Below are 24,157 nucleotides of genomic sequence, written 5' to 3' on the forward strand. Positions count from 1 at the left end.
GGGGTTTAAAAAAAGGTTTGAATGGCTTCCTAAAGGAAAAGTCCATAGACCATTATTAAAATGGACTTGGGGAAAATCCACTGCTTATTTTCTAGAATAAGCAGCATAAAATGTATTGTACTGTTTTGGGATCTTTACCAGGTACTTGTGACCTGGATTGGCCACTGTTGGAAGCAGGATGCTGGGTTTGATGGACCTTCGGTCTGTCCCAGTATGGCAATGCTTATGTACTTATGTATTTACTAGTACTTTAGATCCAATACAAAAAATATAAAGCCAATATCAGTTGGAGTTGGACAGTAGATAAAATAGAGGAGTAGAAGTCGGAGTTGAAGGTTTGGTGAACCAGCTCCACAGCCTTGAGTTTTTGCACTATTTTGGAGAAGTGGCTGAACCCAGAGACAGTGGGCTGATTTGGGAGTCCCAACAGAGCTGTGCCTCACTGTTGAGGGTGTTTAGCCACATTGAAAGAGACAGGTTGTTTTTTTTTCTTTTTCTATCCAAATGTGACAATATTCACCAGGGATATCCTGAAAATCTGATCTGTTAGCAGCCCTCAAGGACTGGGAGTGAAGACTAAAGTCCTAGTGGGTCAACTGAATTCACTTGAATATCTGCCCCCAGTAGTTATGCTTTTGTCCTCATACCTGTTGGCTGTCGGCTCCTGGATTCTTTTAGGTAGTATAGTGCTTTGTCGTAGTCCCCAAGGTGATAGAATGCCACTCCAGATCGATAAAGTGCCTTGAAATTCTCCCCTTCCTTCTTGAGTACTTTGAGGCAGTATTCTTTAACTCTCTCATAATTCACTAGCTCAGCCTGGAGCAGACATGCTGTGACAAAAAAAGACAGAGAGCAAAATTAGTAACAACAAAGCAGTTGCTACCATCAGATCTTTCTTGATACCTAGCAGGCTAAGCGCTGTGGGATGAGTGAGAAAGTTAGCTAACGTTTCGTGGACGCAGGGCTAGTTCAAGGGAAAGTGCCACCTTGAGCCAAGTTGCTTGGGTGGTGCCACCTCCCCACTGCATCATTTCTGGTACCCTCTCCCCTGTCCCCCCTTCACACAGGCCTGGCACTGCTCCCTCACCTCTCTCACTTCCCTGTAGTCCTGTAGAGTTTACACTGGTTGTCAGCAGTGGCAGCAGCAGCATAACAGGCTGCCTTTGGCCAGCCCCTGAGTCTTCCCTACCTGCAAGGAAAGTACACCAGAGGAGGCAGGACACAGCAAAGGGAAGACAGGGCTGGCTGAAGGCAGCCTGACATGCTGCTGCCATCACCTGCAACCGATGTAAACTTTACAGGACTGTGAGAGAATAAGAGATGTGAGGGAGCAGTGCCAGGCTTATGGGAAGGAGAAGGGAGGGGGGAAGAGAAAGGGAGAGACTGGACTGGGGGGAGAAAAGACAACCTATAGACTAGGTGAGGTCAGAGGCTGGATATTTTGGGGCACTGGTATAGAGCTTCACCTGGTCCACTGGTTAAGCCAGCCCTGTTTGGATGAACATTGTTTACTGCAGTAGACTAATCCATTAAACTATATGTCTATACAGATCTGTCCTTGGCTTCAGTTGGCTTTAAATACCCTCACCAGTTCTGTATGGCTGGCTTTCACGAGATGTCTATGGTTCATGGGAAGTGTCTTGGTTGAAACATGAAAGGGAGAGCTACTTTGACATATGGTTTCTCTTGTCTTCATTTTCAAATCCTTTCCAACAAACTCGCCTATCCCCTCTGCTAGAAATATTTTTATTAGTGGTTTATTAATGCTATTCTACAATTATACCTGTGCTTTAAAATGTACTTGACAATTTAAATATTCTGAGATGATCCACATAAAAGTGGATATAACATAGAATATAAATCAGAAATTTGCATAAAACATAATTGGAGCTAATTCTATAAAGTAGATACCAATGTTTAGATGCCAAGAGCACAGATAAATGAGCAGAATACCAGCATATATGTGTACACATATGCACACAACTGCTAATATTCTGGCTATGTGCTATTCTATAAAATAGCACCTAAATGGGATGGAGAGTAGTTTGAAACCGAGCGCACCCATGGGCACAGTTTGGGTGCCTTGACCAGAGAAGGGGTGGGTCAAAGGACTTCTAACAGTCAAGTATAAAAAAACACTCTTTTATTAACAAAGATGTCCTTTTACTGCGGTAGTGTGGGTGCTTATTGTGGGCGCACACTGGGCCATTTTTTACCGCGGCTGGGAAAAAAGGCTTTTTTTTAATGGGCCAGGAAATGGGCGTGTGCTGAAATTAAAACTACCGCATGCCTAATTATGACCTGAGCCCTTACTGCCACCCACTGACTTAGAAGTAAAGGCTCACGCGCTACCTGCGTGGTAACCAACTGCTGATTACTGCCGGGAACGCCCCTGGCTTTAGAAAATTATTTTCTACCATGGGATTTGGCGTGTGCCAAACTCAGAATTACCGCCGGATGCACATGCTAGCCCGCCGGTACTGCCGATTTGGCGCATGCTACCCACTCGTTAACTCTCCCGCACCTTAGTAAAAGGGCCCCAAAATACCAACAGTTAAAAAGAATCAACACGGGGCTGTGTTTTGGCAGAGATCCACCTGCTTCAGGGGTCAAAAATGCTCTTGAATAGTCTTCCTAATGAATTAGTCCAAAGGCTCTTTTTTAACGAGAATGTGGAAAGAAATACACAATATCCTACATTGGCATAATGTTACACTCCACCCATGCTTTGCCCCCAGGGATACCCTGACTGCATCAATTCACTCTTTACTTTACACTGGACTTAGATCCTGCTAATACCATAAACAGTTCCAAGTGGGTCACAAAGAAACAAGAGTGAACCAAAATGTTCAGATACGACATATCAGTGACATAGAAAAATGCAATAAAATAAATTCAAATAAAAAAGCAATAAGCTGAAATAAAAAAAAGTCTAAAGCTGCTCCCACTATGCGTGCCACCCAATACGAGTGTATTTCCCAAAGCCTTGTAAGTATTGTACAGAAGTCTCCACATTCACTGTGCCTTTCACAAAATACCTAACTGTAAATATCTCAATTTTACATTCCTTGGCTAACTAGATACTTTATGCCACATCAGGTCTTTTATCTCATAATCTGGGCCGTGGAACATAAGAACTATATGTTCTAAAGACAATTCCCTCCCCCCCCCCCCCCCCCCCCCATAATCTGTTGCCATACTGGAAAGTACAGATCCTGGATAGAACTAGGGTGTTTTGCCTTTAGGAATGCTCATAGCCTGGTTGGGCACTGGAGAGAGGAAAGCAAGGGTTGAATGTCAAACAGGCCGAGCGTGAAAAACTGAGATTTGCTCTTCTCCTTAGCTTGACAAAATCTAAACATTCCTATCTGGCGGGCTCTTTCTATTTCTAGTCCTTCCTTGCCTCCAGCACTGGCCATGCATTGTTTCAAATACTCGTTGAAGGCTACACTGTGTGCCGTTGGGTATTTTCATGGAAGTTAATGAGCTCTATTTAGACCCATTTAATTTAAAACAGAAATGGGCTGCCAAAAGCATGTATATCATATCTGTTTTTCCTCTTACCACACCTTACACCTCCTATCACCCTGCTGGAGGTGTTTGTAAAAAAATAGGGAATACTTCCTTGCTAATTAAAAGCTCAAATACAGCCTGTTTGCCAATGACTAGCAATAACTGGGGCAGACTATTTTAATAAAATACCTGAAGAAAATTAAAGGTACAGTCAAATTCTCTGTTCTCTTCACTTTCTCTTTCCTAATCCACACTGGTAAAACACAATGCTGAACATAATGAGACAGTCTACTATGGCTAGTCTCATGTCCGATCCCCTCAGTGCCTTCCATGGGTGTAAGAATGCACTGCTAAATTAGGGAACTCTGTCAAGAGGTGAAAAACATGAATTCTGAAACAAGCCCAAAAAACAGTCATTTGAAGAGCTGTGGGTTCCAAACCAAATCTACAAGAAATGCAAACTTCCTGTCTAGAACAAGAAAGAACTTAAAGATCTGGGTTTCCTATTGTATTATAAACCATCAAATTCTACTATTTTGTCACTTTCTGATCATCCATCCATCTCTCCCTCTGCTCCTACCTAACGTTTTCCTCTTGAGATTATCATTAGAATTCTGTTATGAATCGCTTATATATTGTAGTATTGTCATCCCTTGCTCATACTATCCTGAACCGAGGAAGGAGGTTTTGGCCTCCGAAAGCTCTTAAAAAAAATGTATTAAGTTGGTCCAATAAAGGTATGATTTTATTTTCCCTTTTATGTGTGTGTGTTTTATTTCTATTTATTAACCTCTAAAGTGGAATAACACAGCAAATGATGATACTTCCTCCTAGAACCTGACATTTTGACATAGTTAAAATTTATCTACTGCTCATGTTTGCTCCTATTCCATGAGGTAACTGAAAATTCTGGTAATTCCCAAATTTATCATGCAGTAACTGCAACAAAACTCCTGTGTAAACTGCAGCTGAGGCTGTTCCAAGCATTTCTAGAAGGGAGGGCTGCCATGAAGTGAGCGCAGAGAAAAGGTAGCTACAGCGTGTTAACTGCATGGCAGATAGCATGGGGTACAATCAGTAACACTTCTCGGGGTGGCATTAACCGCTCTGCACTATTGGCTGATTTAATTAACACATAGCAACTACCTTTGTGTTAGGTGAAAAGTGCAGCCCCTGCCCCAAATGATGTTTTCCACATTAGCTGTTTAATTCAGGAATGACATGTACTAACAGTCAGGGAGGGGCATTTTTTTCTTTTTTTTTTTTAACTTTATTTATTAATTTTTAAACAACATAGTATTTATGAAAACATACAGCAACATATAATATGGAATAGAATAAAATTTAAAAAAAAGTCAGTGGGCTGATATGAGTAAAACAGAACAGTATATGCAACATACTTTAGAGAATTAATTTCTTTTCACAAGATACATAGTCGTCTAGCAGCGACCATGCTTTGTGGAAAGATGAGAAGTGACCCAATCTCATGGCAGCCAGTTCCTCATATCGCCTATAGGAACACAGCAGATTCCACCATTCATGAAAGGAAACAAGCTGATTATTTTTCCAATGCAATGCAATCAGATGAAGAGCGAGAGAAATCATTAAGTTAAACAGTTTGGCATATTTTTGAGGAATGGACAAGCCAGGAGTCAAAGCCTTAAGGATTAATATTTTAAAAGACAGAAAGTCTTGGACCGTAAATATTTTCTGGGTAGTATCCCAAACCGAACTCCAGTAAGACTGTAGGTTACAACAAGAAAGAAGCAAATGTTCTAGGGTACCCACTCCAGACTGACAAGACCAACAGGGAGGGAGGGGCATTTTTGATACGTCATCTAAGTCCGATATTGGATGTTTTGCTAAAAGCATCCAAAAATCGAGTGGTGAACATAGTGATTTTTGAATCAAAAAAAGTCTCTCTTTTTGTTTCAAACATCACCTTATTCTAGATGTTTTTGTGCTCTGTGCGTCTATCTTTTGGTACCATAAAAAGAATGCCCTAGGGAAAAATACAGAAAAACAAGCCAAAGGGATATATGGGGGGGGGGGGGGGGGGGGGGGGCAGGATTTCTAGTACACTGGTCACACAGACATCCCACTAGAGCAGTGGGGCAGTCTAGGGGGCTTTGCAGAGGACTTCACATAAAAGGTCCCAGGTACACATCTCACTATAAACCCTTATACTGTATTGTGAGCCCTCCAGGAACAGCTAAAATGTACTGTACACAACTATAACAGCCATTAAGCCTGCAACTGTCAGTATGTACAGTAGGTATTTTGTGGTTTTTGGAAGGCTCATACTTTCCACCACAAGTGTACCAGTTAGAGTGGGATATGGGCCTGGGTCTCCTCCTCTACAGTCCTCTACACTGACCACTAGGCTATTACAGGGACCTGCTTGTTACTCTAAGAGGAATGCCCATTATATCTGCTACTGTCACAGAGCCTGGTATGTACTATCACTTTCACCTCTTATGGGGATGGAAGGGGGGGGTCAGTGACCACTGGGGAATTAAAAGGGGGAGGGGTCATGCCTTCATCCCTCCAGTAGTCATCTGGTCAGTTTGAACACCTTTTTATCACTTAGTTGTTACTGAAATGGACATTTTGTCTATGTTCCATTATTGCAGAAAAACCTCCAAATCATAAGCCTGCCCTAGTCCCACCCAAAACATGCCTCCAACACACCTCCTTGTGATTTAGACAAACTAAAGAGAAAAACGTCCCAAATATGAGTTTCAAAATTCGCGATTTGGACGTTTTTCGGAAAAAAAAGGTCCATCTGCTACTTTATGCCAACTTTTGTACAGTTTTCTGTCTTGAAAATGAGCCCCAATGTACTATAATTGCTGTGCGAAACATCTAACAAAGCTCAGTAAACAGGCCCCATGTGTTTTACTGAGTATAATCATTGCCTGCATGCTTCAGGGTACTTGTAAAATAGTCATATCACACTCCACTAATGGCACAGCAGTCCTCATAGATAGGGTGTCCATTATGGAATGGAGGCCTTCCATTTGTGTAGGCCTCCATTCCATAATGGGCACCCATTGTATCCATTCTCAGGCCTCCGGTGCCTCTCTTCAGCCTCCGATTTGCACAGCTCAATCCTCTGGCTTCCCCTTCCTCTCACTTCGCCATGGTTCTTCCTCTCTGCTTGTTTCTTTGCCAAATCTCGATACATAAGAAAATGAGAAATACCATATAGGGTTACTTACACCATGAGATAGGCAGTGGCTTTCTTGGTCAACCTAGCTAATAATGGTTTATTGACCTCTCCTCCAGGACCTTATCTAACCTCTTCTTAAAACACAGCTATGTCAAGTGCCTTCACTACATTTGAGATAAACACGGTGTGCATGTGTTAGAGATGGACCGAATCCTGATACAGCTAATGTGAAACATGCCACATGTCGGCTAGCGGTCCTACACCATGCTGAAGCTAAGTAGCATTGATTCTATATTTTAAGTGACATGATAAAAAGTTTTTGAAAAAAATATCATAGGTTTGGATATAAATGAATAAAATGAAAGAAGTTCTACATGTTGTAGTACTGTGAAGAGGCAGGCAAGTCAAGAGTAGAGAGCTCTTGTGAAACAAGTCACCACTGAGGTCTTATAAAATTTACATGAGCCTGCTAAGTTTCTAATATTTAAAACAACTAAGTTTCATTTGGGTGTTGGGTTGTTTAATTTGGACTGTTCGCCACATCTTCTGGCAACAAATTCTACACTTAAGTTTCATCTTTATTTGATATACCGTTTGGCAAAAATAACTAAGAAGCTTACAATAATATATCTACAACTACAGTACCGAAACAGTTCTCATTATATTAATATCTAAATTCAGATGAATCTTAAGTATGGGTAGGAAGATTATCTTACTTCAATTGGACATGTCTAGTGCATTCGACGTGGTAGATCACAACATCTTATCTACAATTCTTGATGCAATGGGCATCTGCGGAGATGTTCTTAAGTGGTTCATGGGATGCCTTAAATCCAGAACATACAAAGTCAAAATGGGAGGATCCACCTCTCCAGCCTGGTCCCCAGATTGTGAACTTCCACAGGGATCTTCAATATCTCCCATTCTCTTTAACATCATCATGATGGAACCCCTAGGTCGCCTCCTAGAGGCTAAAGGTTTGCAGTCTGCGGGGATGGATGCAGTTCTGCGGGGATCATGAGGGGACGGAAACAATTCCTGCAGGGTTCCTGTGGAAGTGTACGCTGCACTTGTGCCAGCCTCTCAACTTCAGAGTACCAAGTTCTTTGAGTGCTGTCTCCTCCTCCTCCTTGCTTTAACAGCACAGATGTGGAAGGTCTCCATTAAGGAGGTGGTAGAGACACAAATGGTGACAGAATTTAAATGGGTGTGGGATAAACATAGAGGATATCTAATTAGAAAATGGAAGTTATAAAAAACCTAAACTTAAATGGCTGCATGTGTGGTTGTGTTGAGTGACGCTTAGATGGTGACTCCGGTTGTGATGAACTAGGGCCGATACCAGGCAGATTTGTATGGTCTGTGTCCCACAAATGAGAAGACGGACAGGCTGGAGTGGGCTTTGACTGCAACTCAAGCAATTGCAATATAAGGATAGGGCTGGGCAAACTTCTAAGGTCTATGTTCCAGAAACGCCAAAAAAAGACCATAATTAAGTATATAATATCACGTTCATTGTTGATTTAATCATGAATTGATAATGAGTGTGACTATTGGGCAGATTGGATGGACTGTTCAGGTTCTTATCTGCTGACACTTACTATGTTACTATTAATACTCTCTGCTCCTGGGCTGATGAGCAGGCCTCAGCTCTGACATAGGCATGAGCATCAGAAGTCACCTGATGTACTGGCGTGTACATGTGGAGACCTCCTAGCACACGGTGCCAGTGAATGTGGCTCGAACCCACAGAGAGACTGAGAGAGCTGACTGGAATTTTTTTTCATGTACCATTAAATTCTTGCGGGACTGAGTGAGTGGGGACAGGTTAAATTCTTGCAGGGATGGATGGGGACGGGTAAGATTTCTGTCCCTGTGCAACTCTCTAATTATAATATATATATATATATATATATATATATATATATATATATATATATATATATATATATATATTTCTGGAAAGAAATATCCATTACACCCTGTTCACCACTCACATGTGCATGCACACACATGCGAATATACATACACACACACTTGCATGGCCAGGGTGGACTGTGACAAAAAATTGGCCTAGGCATTAAGATCATATCTCCGGCCCCTCCTTTCCCCTCAGGATCTCTATCCCACACACTTTCCACCTAATCAGTAAGACCATAAACACTGCCATACTGGGACAGACCAAAGGTCCATCAAGCCCAGTATACTGTTTCCAACAGTGGTCAGTCGAGGTCACAAGTACCTGGCAAGATTCCAGAACAGTAAAACAGATTTTATGCTGCTTATCCTAGAAATATTATCTACTGCGACCTATGAGACTTCCCTACATAAAGTAATACTATGCTGTTTGTATACGTTTATAAGTTCTACTGAGTTTTGTGAGGTATCCTAGAAATAAGCAGTGGATTTTTCCAAGTCCATCTTAACAATGGCTCTTGGACTTTTCTTTTAGGAAATTATCCAAACATTTTAAAACCTGTTAAACTAACTGCTTTTACCACATTCTCTGACAATGAATTCCAGAGTTTAATTACATGTTGAGTGAAGAAATATTTTCTCCGGTTTGTTTTAAATTTACTACTTAGTAGCTTCATTGCATGCCCCCTAGTTCTAGTATTTTTGGAAAGAGTAAACAAGTGATTCACATCTACCTGTTCCACTCCACTCAGAATTTTATAGACCTCTATCATATCTCCCCCTCAGCTGTCTTTTCTCCAAGTTGAAGAGCCCTAGCCGCTTTAGCCTTTCCTCATAGGGAAGTCATCCCATCCCCTTTATCATTTTTGTCACCCTTCTCTGTACCTTTTCTAATTCTGCTATATCATTTTTGAGATGTGGTGATCAGAATTTCACACAGTATTCGAGGTGCGGTTGCACCATGGAGCCATACAAAGGCATTTTAATAATCTCAGTTTTGTTCTCCATTCCTTTCCTAATAATTCCTAACATTCTATTTGCTTTCTTAGATGCGACTGCACACTGATCAGAGGGTTTCAATGTATCAAGGATGACAGATCCTTTTTCTGGGCAGTGATTCCTAATGTGGTACCTTGCATCACGTAGCTATATTTAGGGTTCCTCTTTCCCACATGCATCACTTTGCTTCTGCTCACATTAAACGTCATCTGCCATTTGGATGCCCAGTCTCCCAGTCTCGTAAGCACCCTCCAATGCTCCATGCCCCAGCCTTAGTATCATCTCTATATGAGCTATGCCTGTGATTGATGTAAACCAACTGCAGTAGCTCTATAATCTCCTCTGAGTTTGCCCTTGTAAAAGCACAGGGGCTCATGGGCTGGCAGCTATTCCTATACGGCCGGCCTGAGAACCCCTGCACCTTAAAGAGTTTGCTAACATTAGTGGCCCACCATAGGATGCCCAATCCCTAAAAAGGCAGTCCACCTGTGCGTGTGGCTCCAAAGTAGATTCAGGATCAAACTTAGGGGCCCTTTTACAAAAGGGCTGCTGCGTGACAACCTGGAACTACCGCTGGCCCAACGCGTCCGCCAGCAGTAGTTCCAGCTTGAGTGTGTTCCATTTCCAGTGCGTCGGAAAAAATTCCTAAATTTCTAGCATAGTGCTAACCCAACGGTAGTCGGGCAGTGCCGTGCGCTGCTCAGATACTGCCGGGTTACAGCGGGAGCTCTTATCACCACCTCAATGGGTGGTGGTAAGTGCTCCCCCCACTGCTTCTCTTTGGGAAATGGAAATTAATGGACCGATTTAGATGCTGGGAATTTACCCAGTTAGATCCTTAGTTCCCTGGTTAGAACTGCTTTGAAAATTGCCCTCAAAGAAAATACTAACAGAAGACAGAAAACAAGTATCTTCTCCCTTTGTTTATCATTAACGGCACCCTGACATAACAGCCCTGACAAAATAGCCCCGACAAAAAAGCCCTGACAAAACAGCCTAGTAACAAAATAGCCCTTGACAAATCAGACTGAAACAAAATAACCCTTGACAAAATGGCCCCTCCCACAAAATAACCCTTGACAAAATAGCCCCCTAGAAACAAATGCAGTGCTATATTCTGGGTAGCCTCATTGGAGCCTTTTGTCAGGGGGCTAATTTGTCAAGGGTTATATTGTGGGCAGGCCATTTTGACAGTGTCTGTTATGTCAGGGGCTATTATGTCGGGAGCTTTTTTTGTTTAGAGCTTTTTTTTCGGAGCTATTTTGACTGGATACCATCATTAACATAGGCAAATGCTGAACACAACACTAATGGTCTACTGAATACATGAAGGGCAGAGACAAAACTAGCACTGACACTGCACCAGGTAGCACACTTTTAAGAAAAATGTTTCTGAAAAAGACTTTTTATCAAAGTCAGGATTTCAAAGCTAAAATAGCAAATCCAGATAATCAGATCAAGTGCAAAATGGAATGATATGTGATCTCCAGTCCTGTGCTCTTAATGAGAAGTTTTTTGGGGAGGGGGGAGGGGATTGACACAATATTTACATGTGCAAGTTATAGAGTAAGGTCAGTTGCATGTAGTGTTAATTGGTGATAATTTGCACCAATTAGCTTAGTCGGTATTCTACAACATGTGTGTACAAAATCAATAGTGCATAACTGCAAGGGGAGGAGTGGACTGGAGATGGGCATGGGCGGGTCAGGGGCGTGCCCAGGACTTGTGCGCACATTATAGGATACGTGGAGGGGCATAATCGAACACAAACGGCCATCTCCATGGGCAACTACCTCCGAGAATGGGTACGTGAAGGGGCGGGACAAACCGTATTTTCGAAAAAAATGGGCGTCCATCTTTTTTCCGATAATATGGTTTGTGCCAGCCAAATGCATTGGATCTGTGTGGATTTGAGCTGGGCGGTATCGTTTTTCAGCGATAATGGAAACCAAAGGCGCCCAGATCAAAAATGAACAAATCCAAGGCATTGGGTTGTGGGAGGGGCCAGGATTCGTAGTGCACTGATCCCCCTGACATGCCAGGACACCAACCGGGCACCCTAGGGGGCACTCGTAAAAAATAAAATAAAAAATTAAAATACCTCCCAAGTCCATAGCTCCTTTCCCTTGGGTGCTGAGCCCCCAAAAACCCACTCCCTACAACTCTACACCATTACCATAGCCAGTGGTGTGCTGGTAAATTTTTAACAACAAGCTCTCTCCCCGGTCCACCTCGGAGCCCCCCCCATCGACCTCTGCGCCCCCCGTCCACCACTGAGCTCCCCATCGACCTCTGCGCCCCCCACCCACCTCTGCGCCCCCCCAAAATTGCAGAGCTGGCTATAGCCGGGGGTGGGGGGGGGGGGGGGGCAATGCATTACTCTCTCCAGGAAAAAAAAATTAAATGATCCCAGGTTCCAATCTAATTCATGTTTAATATGGGATAAAATGCCATAAATAAGTAAATAAATATAAAGTTTTAACGTTCAGCACCTGATTCTCAAAGTGGACATATTCCAAACACTATAATGAAAATAAAATTATTTTTTTCTACCTTTGTTGTCTGGTGACTTTGTTTCTCTGATCATGCTGGCCCAGTATCTGATTCTGCTGCTCTCTATCTGTTCCCTTGACTCCGTTTCCAGGGCTTCCTTTCCATTTATTTCTTTTCTTTCTTCTTCATTTCTGGTCCTCCGCATACTTGACTGTACAGTGGATCCAGCTTCTGCCTATTTTCTCCATCCATGTGCAGTTTCTCTCCCTTTTCCCTCATCTAATCTCCTTCCTCTATCTTCCCTCCATGTCCAGCATTTCGTCTCTCTCCCTTCCCTCCCCTCCATGTCCAGAATTTCTCTTTCCCTCCCCTCCATCCATGTCCTGAAACTCTCTTCTCTCCCCTGCCCCCCTCTACCCATCCATGCCCAGCAATTCTCTCCCCTGCCCCCCTCTACCCATCCATACCCAGCGATTCTCCTCCCTCCCCTGCCCTCCCGCTCCCATCCATGTCCAGCGATTCTCCGTCGCCCCACCCTCCCCTCCCGCTCCCATCCATCTTTTTCTATTATCTCCGTCGAAGCGCCGCATTATTTAAAGCCCTGCTGCCCGTCTCTAGCCTTCCCTGCTTGCTTCGTGATGATGTTCGTTCCCTCAGTCCCGCCTTTGTGGAAAAAGGAAATGACGTCAGAATGACGTCAGAAAGTGGGATTAAGGGCACAAACTCATCAGAAGCAAGCAAGGAAGGCTGGAGACAGGCAGCAGGGCTTTAAATAATGCGGTGCTTCGACGAAGGTAATACAAAAAGACGTATGGGAGCGGGAGGGGAGGGTGGGGGCGAAGGACATCGTTGGACATGTTTGGGAGCGGGAGGGGAGGTAAGCATGGCCTGTGATGGCGCCCTCCTGCCATGCTTACCTCCTGTAATGGAGCCGGCTCGCCCCCAAGAACAACCGGCTCGCAAGAGCTGTCAAAATTTAACAAGCGGCTCTTGCGAGCCAGAGCGAGCTGGCTCCAGCACACCACTGACCATAGCACTTATGGCTGAAGGGGGGCACCTAGATGTGGGTACAGTGGGTTTTGGGGGCGGTTTGGAGCGCTCCCATTTACCACCACAAGTGTAACAGGTAGGTGGGGGGATGGGCCTGGGTCCACCTGCCTGAAGTCCACTGCACCCACTAACAACTGCTCCAGGGACCTGCATACTGCTGTGATGGAGCTGGGTATGACATTTGAGGCTGGCATACAGGCTGGAAAAAATTTTTTAAAGTTGTTTTTTTTGGGGTGGGAGGGGGTTAGTGACCACAGGGGGAGTCAGGGGTGGTCATCCAGTCATTTAGGGCACTTTTTTGGGACTAGTTCGTGAAAAAAAGGGTAAAAAAAGCGACCCAAATTCGCGCTAAAAACGCCTTTCTTTTTTCGATTATCGGCCGAGGACGCCCATCTCTCCTCGGCCGATAAACACGCCCCAGTCCCGCCTTCACCATGCCTCTGACACGCCCCCGTCAACTTTGGCCGTGTCAGCGACAGATTGCAGTTGAAGATGCCCAAAATTGGCTTTCGATTATACCGATTTGGACGCCCACGGGAGAAAGATGCCCATCTCCTGATTTGGGTCGAAATATGGGCGTCTTTCTCTTTAGGAAATAAGCTGGATAGTTACACACGCACCAGCCCAAAGTTAGGCGCATCAATGCAGACTTATTGTCGCGGCTCTGATGTCACTCTGGTGTTGGTGAGCTCTCGAGTTTTCCCGAGCTCCACTAGGCCCAGGAAATAGCCGAGCACCCCGAATCTTCACCCGCGGCGACCGCCGTTCACCGAGGGTTGAGCCCCCAGCTGCGGGCGGCCAGCAGGACTGCTGGAACCACGGGGTGACGGATGACCTGGCTGGCTGTGGATACAGAGTCCTTGGTGAGCGTACCTAGCCGGGCGGCTAGCTGAGCAGTAACAAACACAGTCTTGGAAATAGCTAGCAGGGCGCCTAGCTGCCACGAGGAGCAAACACAGTCTTGGAAGGAACTAGCAGGACGGCTAGCTGGCACGAGGAACAAACACAGGCTTGGAAGGAGCTAGCAGGACGGCTAGCTGTTACGAGGAACAAACACAGGCTTGGATGGAGCTAGCAGGACGGCTAGCTGTTACGAGGAACAAACACAGTCTTGGATGGAGCTAGCAGGACGGCTAGCTGTTACGAGGAACACACACAGGCTTGGAAGGAGCTAGCAGGACGGCTAGCTGTTACGAGGAACAAACACAGGCTTGGATGGGGCTAGCAGGACGGCTAGCTGTCACGAGGAACAAACACAGGCTTGGATGGAGCTAGCAGGACGGCTAGCTGTTACGAGGAACACACACAGGCTTGGATGGAGCTAGCAGGACGGCTAGCTGTTACGAGGAACACACACAGGCTTGGAAGGAGCTAGCAGGACGGCTAGCTGTTACGAGGAACAAACACAGGCTTGGATGGAGCTAGCAGGACGGCTAGCTGTTACGAGGAACAAACACCGGCTTGGATGGAGCTAGCAGGACGGCTAGCTGGCACGAGGAACAAACACAGGCTTGGATGGAGCTAGCAGGACGGCTAGCCGAAACAAGGAACCAGCACAGTCTGAAAGGGACTAGCAGGATGGCTTCAAACAACAAAACGGAAGCACTGAATCCTTTCGGTGCTTCCGTTTAAATCCCCCGCTCGTCCTGGCCGAAGAACAGCTGAGACCAATCCTCTCAGTCCCAGCCGGCAGTGGGCCCCGGATTGGTTCTCCCGTCTGAGGGGCAGCGTTCCTTCGTGGATGCGCCAATCCGGCGCAAGTGGGCGGAGCCTCCTCGCTGGTCCTGCTGCAGCGAGGAGGACGCCGACGCCGGCGCCGCCATCTTGGCCGGCGGCTCTCCTTCTCCGAGGCCGGCGTTAGTTCTTCAGGATCGCCGGCCTCGGAGCAACTTGTGGTCGCGGCCTTCCCGGCGGCAGCCTTCTCTCGTCGCCCCGCACCCCACGGAAACCCCAACCTCCTGCCCCGGCCCGCGGACCGGCAGGTAAGGGCCCGGAACGGGACACTTATTCCAGTATTCTATAATGGCAGTTCTGCGTAGAACTGCTGTTATAGAACTGACACATACCCCCTGAATTCTGTATATGGTGCCGAGATTTTGGTGCCGAATATTGAGCGCAGATGTAAGATGTGCATGCATCTTAATTAGCTAATAAGCCATTAACTAACAATTAATTGATGGTTACAATCAATTATCGTATCTGGCTGAGCGCTATTCTATAACCCCAGACGCCTAAAATACCCTAGCATGCAACTCAAAATGGGCTGTGGCCAGGGGAGGGGCAGGGGCGTTCCGAAAAGTTGCATACAGGATTACAGAATAGAACTATTTCTGTGCCAAAATGCCAGGAGTTGGGCGCTGGCATTTATACCAGGTTTCAGCTGGTATAAATACTGGCACCCAACTTTGGGTGTGGGAATCAGCACAAAGCATTATTCTATAAACTGCACTCTATAAACTTGGAGTAGCGTTTATAGAATACAGCTCTGCGCTGATTTTTCTGCGCCATTTTTAGAATGCCCCCTTTACTCCTGGATACTATATATTGCGTGTCGATTTACATGTCGAAATCGGCGTGGATTCTATAACACTGTGCATAATTTAATTGGCTTAACAAGCTAATGAATCCTGATAACTGCACTTAACAAGCAATAATGAGCACTAATTGGCACTGATTAGAATTTAGGCATACAACTCGTTAAGCATATTCTGTAATGATGTGCAGCAAACTTCTAATGTGCGGAGGCAAAAAGGGGTGTGGTTATGGGTGGGGAAGGTAAAATTATGTATCATACTTGATAATTTTCTTTCCATTAATCATAGCAGATCAATCCATAGACTGGTGGGTTGTGTCCATCTACCAGCAGGTGGAGATAGAGAGCAATCTTTTGCCTCTCTATATGTGGTCATGTGCTACCAGGAAATCCTCAGTATAATCGATATCAAAGCTCCATCCGCAGGAATCACCAAACATAGAGAATTACACCCACAAAGGGACACTCCGCCACCCAATCACCGCCGAAGCCGGGGGAACTGGCATATCCTGCTACCGCTGGCTTAACCCATCACCGCCAAAGCGAGAGGGAAACAAAGCTACCCTACAGCCGCACGAAGCAGGAGGGAGCACTGGCATAATTTAGTTATGAATCCAACCACCGTCGAAACGGGGGGAAAGAAGCAGCAGCTCACTGTAACACAAAGTCGTCCCAACTCCAGGGAAATCCAAGTGGAAGAACTTGAACTCGAAGTCCTCCTGAACAGGAACTGAAGTCTAAACTTGAACCTGAAATATAACTGAACTAGAACAAACAGTACAGATATCTGGGAGGGACTATGGATTGATCTGCTATGATTAATGGAAAGAAAATTATCAGGTATGATACATAATTTTACCTTCCATATCATCAAGCAGATCAATCCATAGACTGGTGGGATGTACCCAAGCAGTACTCACCCAGGGCGGGACATGGAAATCCCAGAATGCAACACTGAAGCCCCAAACTGGGCCTCGGCCCGTGCTGCCACGTCCAAGTGATAATGCCGTGAGAAGGTATGAGCCGACACCCAAGTTGCCGATCTGCAAATCTCCTCCAAGGAAACGGACCTAGACTCTGCCATGGAAGCCGCCTGTGCTCTAGTAGAATGAGCCTTCAGCTGGATAGGCGGCACCTTCCCTGCGGCCACATAAGCCACCGCAATTGTTTCCTTGACCCAATGTGCCACGGTAGGTTTAGATGCCTGCAGACCCCTACGGGGGCCCGCGAACAGCACGAACAGGTGATCCGACGTCCGGAAATCGTTGGTCACTTCCAAGTATCTAATGATAACTCATCTAACATCCAGGCATCTGAGAGTACGATACTCCTCTGGATAATCCTCCCTACGGAAGGAGGGTAGACAAAGCTGCTGATTCACATGGAAGCGAGAAACAATCCTGGGCAGGAAAGAAGGCACTGGGCGAATAGACACTCCTGCCTCTGAGAACCGCAGAAATGGCTCTCTACATGAGAGCGCCTGAAGCTCGGAAACCCTCCTGACTGAAGCGATTGCCACCAAAAAGACTGCTTTCAACGTCAGGTCCTTCAGAGACAGCCGCGATAATGGCTCAAAGGGCGGCTTCGGCAAGGCCCGCAGCACCAGATTGAGAATCCACGTAGGCACTATCGAGTGCAGAGGAGGGCATAGGTGATTAACCCCTTTGAGAAAACGCACCACATCTGGCTGAGAAGCCAGGGAAGCACGCTTCAGGCAACCCCTGAAGCAAGCTAGAACCGCTACCTGGACCTTAAGAGAGCTGAGCGACAGGCCTTTCTCCATACCTTCTTGCAGGAACGCCAACACTGAAGCAATTGGCGCCATGAAGGGCGACAGGGATCCTGCCTCGCACCATGATACAAAGGTACGCCATACCCTGGCGTACGTAGTAGAAGTAGAGCGCTTCCGTGCTCTCAGCATAGTGGCGATGACCTTGTCCGAGAAGCCCTTCTTCTTCAGCCGCTTCTGCTCAAGAGCCAGGCCGTAAGACCAAAGGGGGAGGGATCCTCCATCACCATGGGACCCTGATGTAAGAGGCCCTGCTCCGCTGGAAGCCGCAGAGGACTGTCTACGGAAAGCCGGATCAGGTCCGCATACCAAGGGCGTCTGGGCCAGTCTGGACCCACCAGGACCACCCGGCCTGGGTGTTTGGCCACCCGGCCGAGAATTCTGCCCAGCATAGGCCAAAGCGGGAACACGTAGAGAAGCTCCTGTATCGGCCACTGCTGGAGAAGAGCATCAACCCCCAGAGATCGAGGGTCCCGTCTTCTGCTGAAGAACCGCGGCACTTGGCAATTGGCCGAGGTCGCCATCAGATCCAAGGTCGGCATGCCCCAGTGCTTCGTAATCTCCAAGAACACCCGAGCAGACAGTTGCCACTCTCCGGGATCCAAGGTATGGCGACTAAGAAAGTCCGCCTCGACATTCAGGACCCCGCAATGTGAGCCGCCGACAGCTGGTCCAGATTCGCCTCTGCTCACTGGCATAACTTCATGGCCTCCCTGGCTAGGGAGGCGCTTCTGGTACCTCCCTGACGATTGACATAGGCCACGGCCGTGGCATTGTCCGACAGAATTCGAACTGGCCTCAGTATCAGTACCTGAAGAAACACTTGGAGCGCCAACCGAATGGCCCAAAGTTCCAAGAGGTTGATGGACCACTTCGCCTCTGCCGGCGACCATATCCCCTGTGCTGTCCTTCCTAGGCAGTGGGCTCCCCAGCCTGTCAAGCAGGCGTCCGTCGTAACGACAATCCACTCCGGGGATGTGAGAGGCATACCGGCTGACAACTTGTCTGACATCAGCCACCAACTTAGCGCCCTTCTCACCGCCGGGTCCAGGGGAAGGTGAACTGCGTAATCCTCCGAAACCAGAGTCCAGCGCCGCAGAAGAGAGTGCTGTAGTGGTCGCATAAGGGCCCTGGCCCAGGGCACTACCTCCATCGTGGCCGTCATGGAGCCCAACAGCTGCACATAATTCCAGGCCCGAGGAGCTGAGGAGGCTAGGAACCGGCCTACCTGGGCCTTTAGCTCAGGCTCCGGTTGTCCGGCAGGAACACTCTGCCCACTTGGGTGTCGAACTGAACACCCAGATACTCCAGGGACTGAGACGGGCGCAGCTGACTTTTCTCCCGGTTGATGATCCATCCCAGGGAGCTCAGAAGAGCAATGACCCTGTCCGTCGCTCTCCCACACTCCGCAAAGGAGGGAGCTCGAATCAGCCAGGCGTCCAGGTAGGGATGGACTTGCACTCCTTCCTTGCAGAGATAAGCCGCAATGACATAGTAACATAGTAACATAGCAGATGACGGCAGAAAAAGACCCGCATGGTCCATCCAGTCTGCCCAACAAGATAAACTCATGTGTACACCTTACCTTGATTTGTACCTGTCTTTTTCAGGGCACAGACCGTATAAGTCTGGCCAGCACTATCCCCTCCTCCCAACCACCAGCCCCGCCTCCCACCACTGGCTCTGGCACAGACCGTATAAGTCTGCCCAGCACTATTCCCCGCGTCCCAACCACCAACCCCTTTTTCCCCCACCGGCTCCACCATCACTTTGGAGAAGGTCCGCGGAGCCGTAGCCAACCCGAACGGGAGGGCTCTGAACTGAAAGTGCCGGCCCAGCACTGCAAAGCGCAGGAAGCACTGATGAGGCGGCCAGATGGGAATGTGCAGATAAGCTTCCTTGATGTCCAAGGATGCCAGGAATTCTCCTTCTTGTACCGCAGCAATCACGGAGCGGAGAGTCTCCATACAGAAATGCCGTATTCGCAAGGCCCGATTGACTCCCTTTAGGTCGAGAATAGGCTGAGAAGAGCCTCCTTTCTTTGGCACCACAAAGTAAATGGAGTAACGTCCTGTGCCACGCTGCTCTACGGGCACTGGGACCACCGCCCCAAGGCGGAGCAAGTTGTTCAGAGTCTGCTGAACTGCTGCCACTTTGAGGGGAGACTTGCAGGGAGAGTTCACGAACCCGTCTCTCAGGGGCCAGCAGAACTCCAACTTGTAGCCGTCTCTGATGACTTCTAGAACCCAAGCGTCTGAAGTTACCCTGGTCCACTCGCCCAGAAAAGAGGACTGCCTTCCTCCTATCTGCTCTGGGCCATGGACCATGGCCCCGTCATTGGGTACGAGACCCTGGGGGAGGACCGAAGAACCTCCTGAGCGGCGGTCTCTGTGAAAGGAATGCTGCTTCGGGGAGAGCCTCTGCTTGAAGGAGGAGGAAGAGCCCCGACTTGCCCGGGCGATACCGATGGGCTTCTTGAAAATGGCCCTTAGAGGAACCAGGGCGAGCACCGCTGGCCCTTGCCTTGACCTCTGGCAACCTCTTGCCTTTAGAACTGCCGAGATCCGTCACGATCTTGTCCAGCTCATCCCCGAAGAGCAGCTTGCCCTTAAAAGGCAACTTGGCTAAGCGGGATTTGGAGGCATGGTCAGCTGACCAATGCTTAAGCCATAGCCATCGACGGGCAGAGACTGTCTGAGTCATACTTTTAGCCGAGGCTCTCAAAACATCATACAGCAAGTCTGCCAAGTAAGCCAAGCCCGACTCGAGGACCGGCCAATCCGCCCTCAAGGAAGGATCCGAGGGGGAGGCCTGCTGCACCACCGTCAGGCATGCCCTGGCCACATAGGAGCCGCAAACCGAGGCCTGCAAACTCAAGGCAGCCGCTTCAAAGGCTAACTTTAAGGCCGCTTCCAATTTCCTGTCCTGTGAATCCTTAAGGGCAGAGCCACCTTCCACTGGCAAAGCCGTCTTTTTCGTCACTGCAGTGATTAGAGAGTCCACTGCCGGGCAGCGCAAGGCCTCCTGTTCACCCTCTGGCAGAGGGTACAGATGAGTCATGGCCCTGGCTACCTTGAGGCTCGCCTCTGGAGAATCCCATTGCGCCGAAATTAGAGTTTTCATGGCTTCATGGATGTGGAAGGTCCTGGAAGGGTGCTTGGTTCCCAATATAATAGCGGAACCCGCCGAGGCTGAAGGAGGGCCTTCCTCCGGAGAGGAAATACTCAAGATGCTCATAACCTGAACTAACAGGTTAGGCAATTCCTCTGAGCGAAAAAGCCGCGCTGCAGAGGGGTCATTTCCCCCATCAGGGCGAGGATCAGCCTCCTCAAAAGAATCCCCAAGGGACCTTTGGGAGTACTCAGAAACGCTGCCCTCATCTACATCAGAGGAGACAGAGTCCCCCAAGACCTGAAGATCCACCCGAGGGCGCTTGATCAGGGAAGCCTCTTCCCCCATATCTGACAGGGGAGCAGGAGCAGCGTTTTGCAGTGAAAGGCCTGATGCAGCAACAAAATAAACTCGGGAGAGAAACCCCTCTGTTTGTGCACCTCTGCAACCTGGGCCACAGCCCTAGAGGAACTCTCAACCTCCACTCCATAGAGCGGGGGAGAGGCGTGCTGCGCATCCAAAATGGCGTCCGGCGTGTCACTCTGCAAAGAAGCCGCGCGGGAAGCATGGCGCTTAAACTTCACCATCTTCTTACCGCTGCCCAACTCAAAGGCAGCCATACCAGAGGCCATCCGAGCTGCATAGGCAGGCGACGTCGGAAGGGCAGACATCGGGGAATGGGCGCCTAAGGCGGGAAAAGCCGCCGACGCCCCAGCGGAGGAAAACCCGGCTAAAACCGCAAAGTCCGGAAGGGTGCCCAAAAAGGGCTTTTCTGCCTCCGATCCCCGTGCCTCCCCACTAGCCGCGCGATCGCGGTCTGGGGAGCGCTTTTTCGCGCCCTTACCATCCGACGCCATGATCCACGAGAGAAACATTCGGGGAACCCCCTGCCCGCTAGGAAAAGGTAAAATTACCTGCTTCTTGCTCCGAGCTGCAACGAATTGTGTCCCAGTGAGCAGCTGCAAGGAAAATCTTTTCTGCTTCAAGATTGTTTTTCTTTTTCTAAAGGAGCCAGCAGGAGGGGGGAGAAAAGGAGGGACCTGGCACCACCAGGTTTGCACTTGCTCACGAAGAGCCCTCAACCCCAGGTACTCAACAAAACCTAAGTAAATAGGCGTGGAGCCCAAGCCAGAGCTGCTACGTGTGACCACACACCTGCTAGATCGAGAGAATACTGAGGATTTCCTGGTAGCACATGACCACATATAGAGAGGCAAAAGATTGCTCTCTATCTCCACCTGCTGGTAGATGGACACAACCCACCAGTCTATGGATTGATCTGCTTGATGATATGGAAATGGGCGTTCCATGGGCGCTCCAAAATTTAGGCACCTAGTTATAGAATATGGCCCAGTGTGCCTATATCTATGCACTGCGATTTACACCAGGTTTTTGTTGGTGTAAATGGATGCACGCAGAGATCAGCGCTAAAATATCAACTAAGCATATTCTATAATCAGTGCCTAAATCTAGGTGCTGATTATAGAACACGCTTAGTCGGCTCTGATTTCAGCACCGATTTTTTAAGCGCCATATATAGAATCTCCTCTTTAGCGCCTACATGTTTGGGACTTAACTTTAGATGATCTTTCTTGAATTTACCCCTCAGTGTCCATCAGTATATATGAAGGTTGGTTGCCTCTCTTATGTTTTCAGTTGTTTGTTGAGCTGACATCCCCAGTCTCTGGAATTTGATACACTGGAAAATATTGCTATATAAGGGAATGGTAATGGAAAGTCTCATCTCGAGAGTCAGAGGGCTCAGAGAGAAAATGCAAAAAATTTTGAAGGATTCTATTGTATCATTACCTTAGAAAAAGCCAGGAAGTAATGCTCAGTTACTGATGCAGTGGAGGTTGCAGACCCTAGCTAAGGAGAGAAAGAAATTGTCGCTGTCACACACTGCAGCAAAGTTTGCTGTGCAGATGCTGTGTTATTTTCAGGTTAGTCTGTGGGAGGATCATGCAGTATTTTCAGATATGTGTACAAGGTGGTGGCACAATTGTTTCAGGTCATCATGTGAAGGATGCTGGCATATCTGCAGGTTATTTGTAATGAGGATATAGAATTTTCATGTTAGCATGTGGGTTGGAGGTGCAATACCTTCAGATTTGCAGGCGAGGTGATGGTGCGACAGTTTCAAGCTAGCAAGGTGGGAAGCTGGTACAGTAATTTCCTGTTTATAATGAGGGCTACATTAGCAGAGGTTCATCTGGACGGCACATTCTGGGTGTTGACTGCCACTCTGTCAGTGCAAGAAGTGCAGCCTTAATTCATTATTCTGCAAACTGTGCGTGGGAGCTGTGAACAGAAAGGGGCAGGAAAACAAAGCGATGGAAATCTCCTAGGAAGGGGGGCGGGGAGGACAAATGTTAATGCTTCATTTTCCTTATTTCCAGTTGATGTGACCTCCTGAAATATATTTACAGGCAACAGATGTCAGCTTATAAATACTTTGTTCACTTTTTTCACAATGAGAATACAGTCCATTTGTCAGCCTTTACTCTTGTCCTTGTGTGCCCTCCATTATCTCATTCTACAAACCATACACTTACAGGCCACAACAGGCATGTACTAGAGTTGGTTTCAATGAACTTATCTTCTATATGAATTCAACTCTCATCATTTTATTTTCTCATGGATCTAGTTTTTTAAAAAGCTGTCAAATTAGCAGCATCAAAAGCCCATTTCTCCTGTTTACAGCTGTATGAACCCTTAGTCAAACTGTGGGGAAAGATATCAACACGGACTACTGGTGAAGTTGAATTATTTTACCACAAGCCATGTTATTGTAGAACAGGATCTCATTACCTAAAATGAGACCCTTTAGTAAAATAACCTGACCTGTGATAAAATAAGCTAACAGTACTCCACGTCGATAACTTTCCCCCTTTATGTTTCAATGAATCCCTAACTGATCAGAAGCTGATATAGTCTCTACATAGCACAAAGTTAAGCATAACATCCTTGAGCCAATTTTCATGCAAAGTTGCTATTTATTTGATTATTTTAATAGATTAAAAAAAATGAATACCTGAATATGGCTTGTGCACAAATTTAGACACCTTTCAAATTCATTCATTTCTACTTTAAAAAAATGATTAATAAGCTTAAAAAAAATTAATTAACTCATTAGGCCTTCAGTTGGTCAGGTAAAGACAATTCCATGGTAGAATACATGCTGACCCTCCTAACCTCTCTGCTTGTGACTGTTGTTTTCTCTACTTTTAACCATGGATTCCTCTAAACAGCCATCTTACATACAAAGGGAAGGCTATAAAATTAATCTCTAAGCATTTTCAGCTAGCAGGATTAACTGTCAAAAACATTAAGAAATGGACACTACATGGAACTGCGGAAGTCAAGACAAGATTTGGTAGACCAAAACAAAATCTGAGAAAACTGCCCGAAAGCTGGTAAGAGTTGTGAAACAGAACTCAGAGATCACTGCAAACCATGTGCTGAAAATTTCAGCCGACAATGGAGTATCACAATAACATAGTAGATGACAGCAGATAACGACTGAAATAGTATCATAGCAAATGATGGCAAAGACCAATATGGCCCATCAAGTCTGCCC

The 24,157-nt window shown here is 46.9% G+C and overlaps 1 protein-coding gene across 1 annotated transcript in view; it reads right to left on the reverse strand.

The window, feature by feature from the left end:
- Positions 1–24,157, reverse strand: part of TTC9 (tetratricopeptide repeat domain 9) — a 90,055-nt gene that overhangs the window by 15,898 nt on the left and 50,000 nt on the right. The window contains exon 2 of the mRNA XM_030214562.1: positions 648–830. Coding sequence (XP_030070422.1) covers positions 648–830 — 183 coding nt within the window. The remainder of the gene's footprint in view (positions 1–647; positions 831–24,157) is intronic.

The sequence above is a fragment of the Microcaecilia unicolor genome, chromosome 9 (assembly GCF_901765095.1).
Source record: "Microcaecilia unicolor chromosome 9, aMicUni1.1, whole genome shotgun sequence".
In the NCBI taxonomy this organism is placed as follows: Eukaryota; Metazoa; Chordata; class Amphibia; order Gymnophiona; family Siphonopidae; genus Microcaecilia; species Microcaecilia unicolor.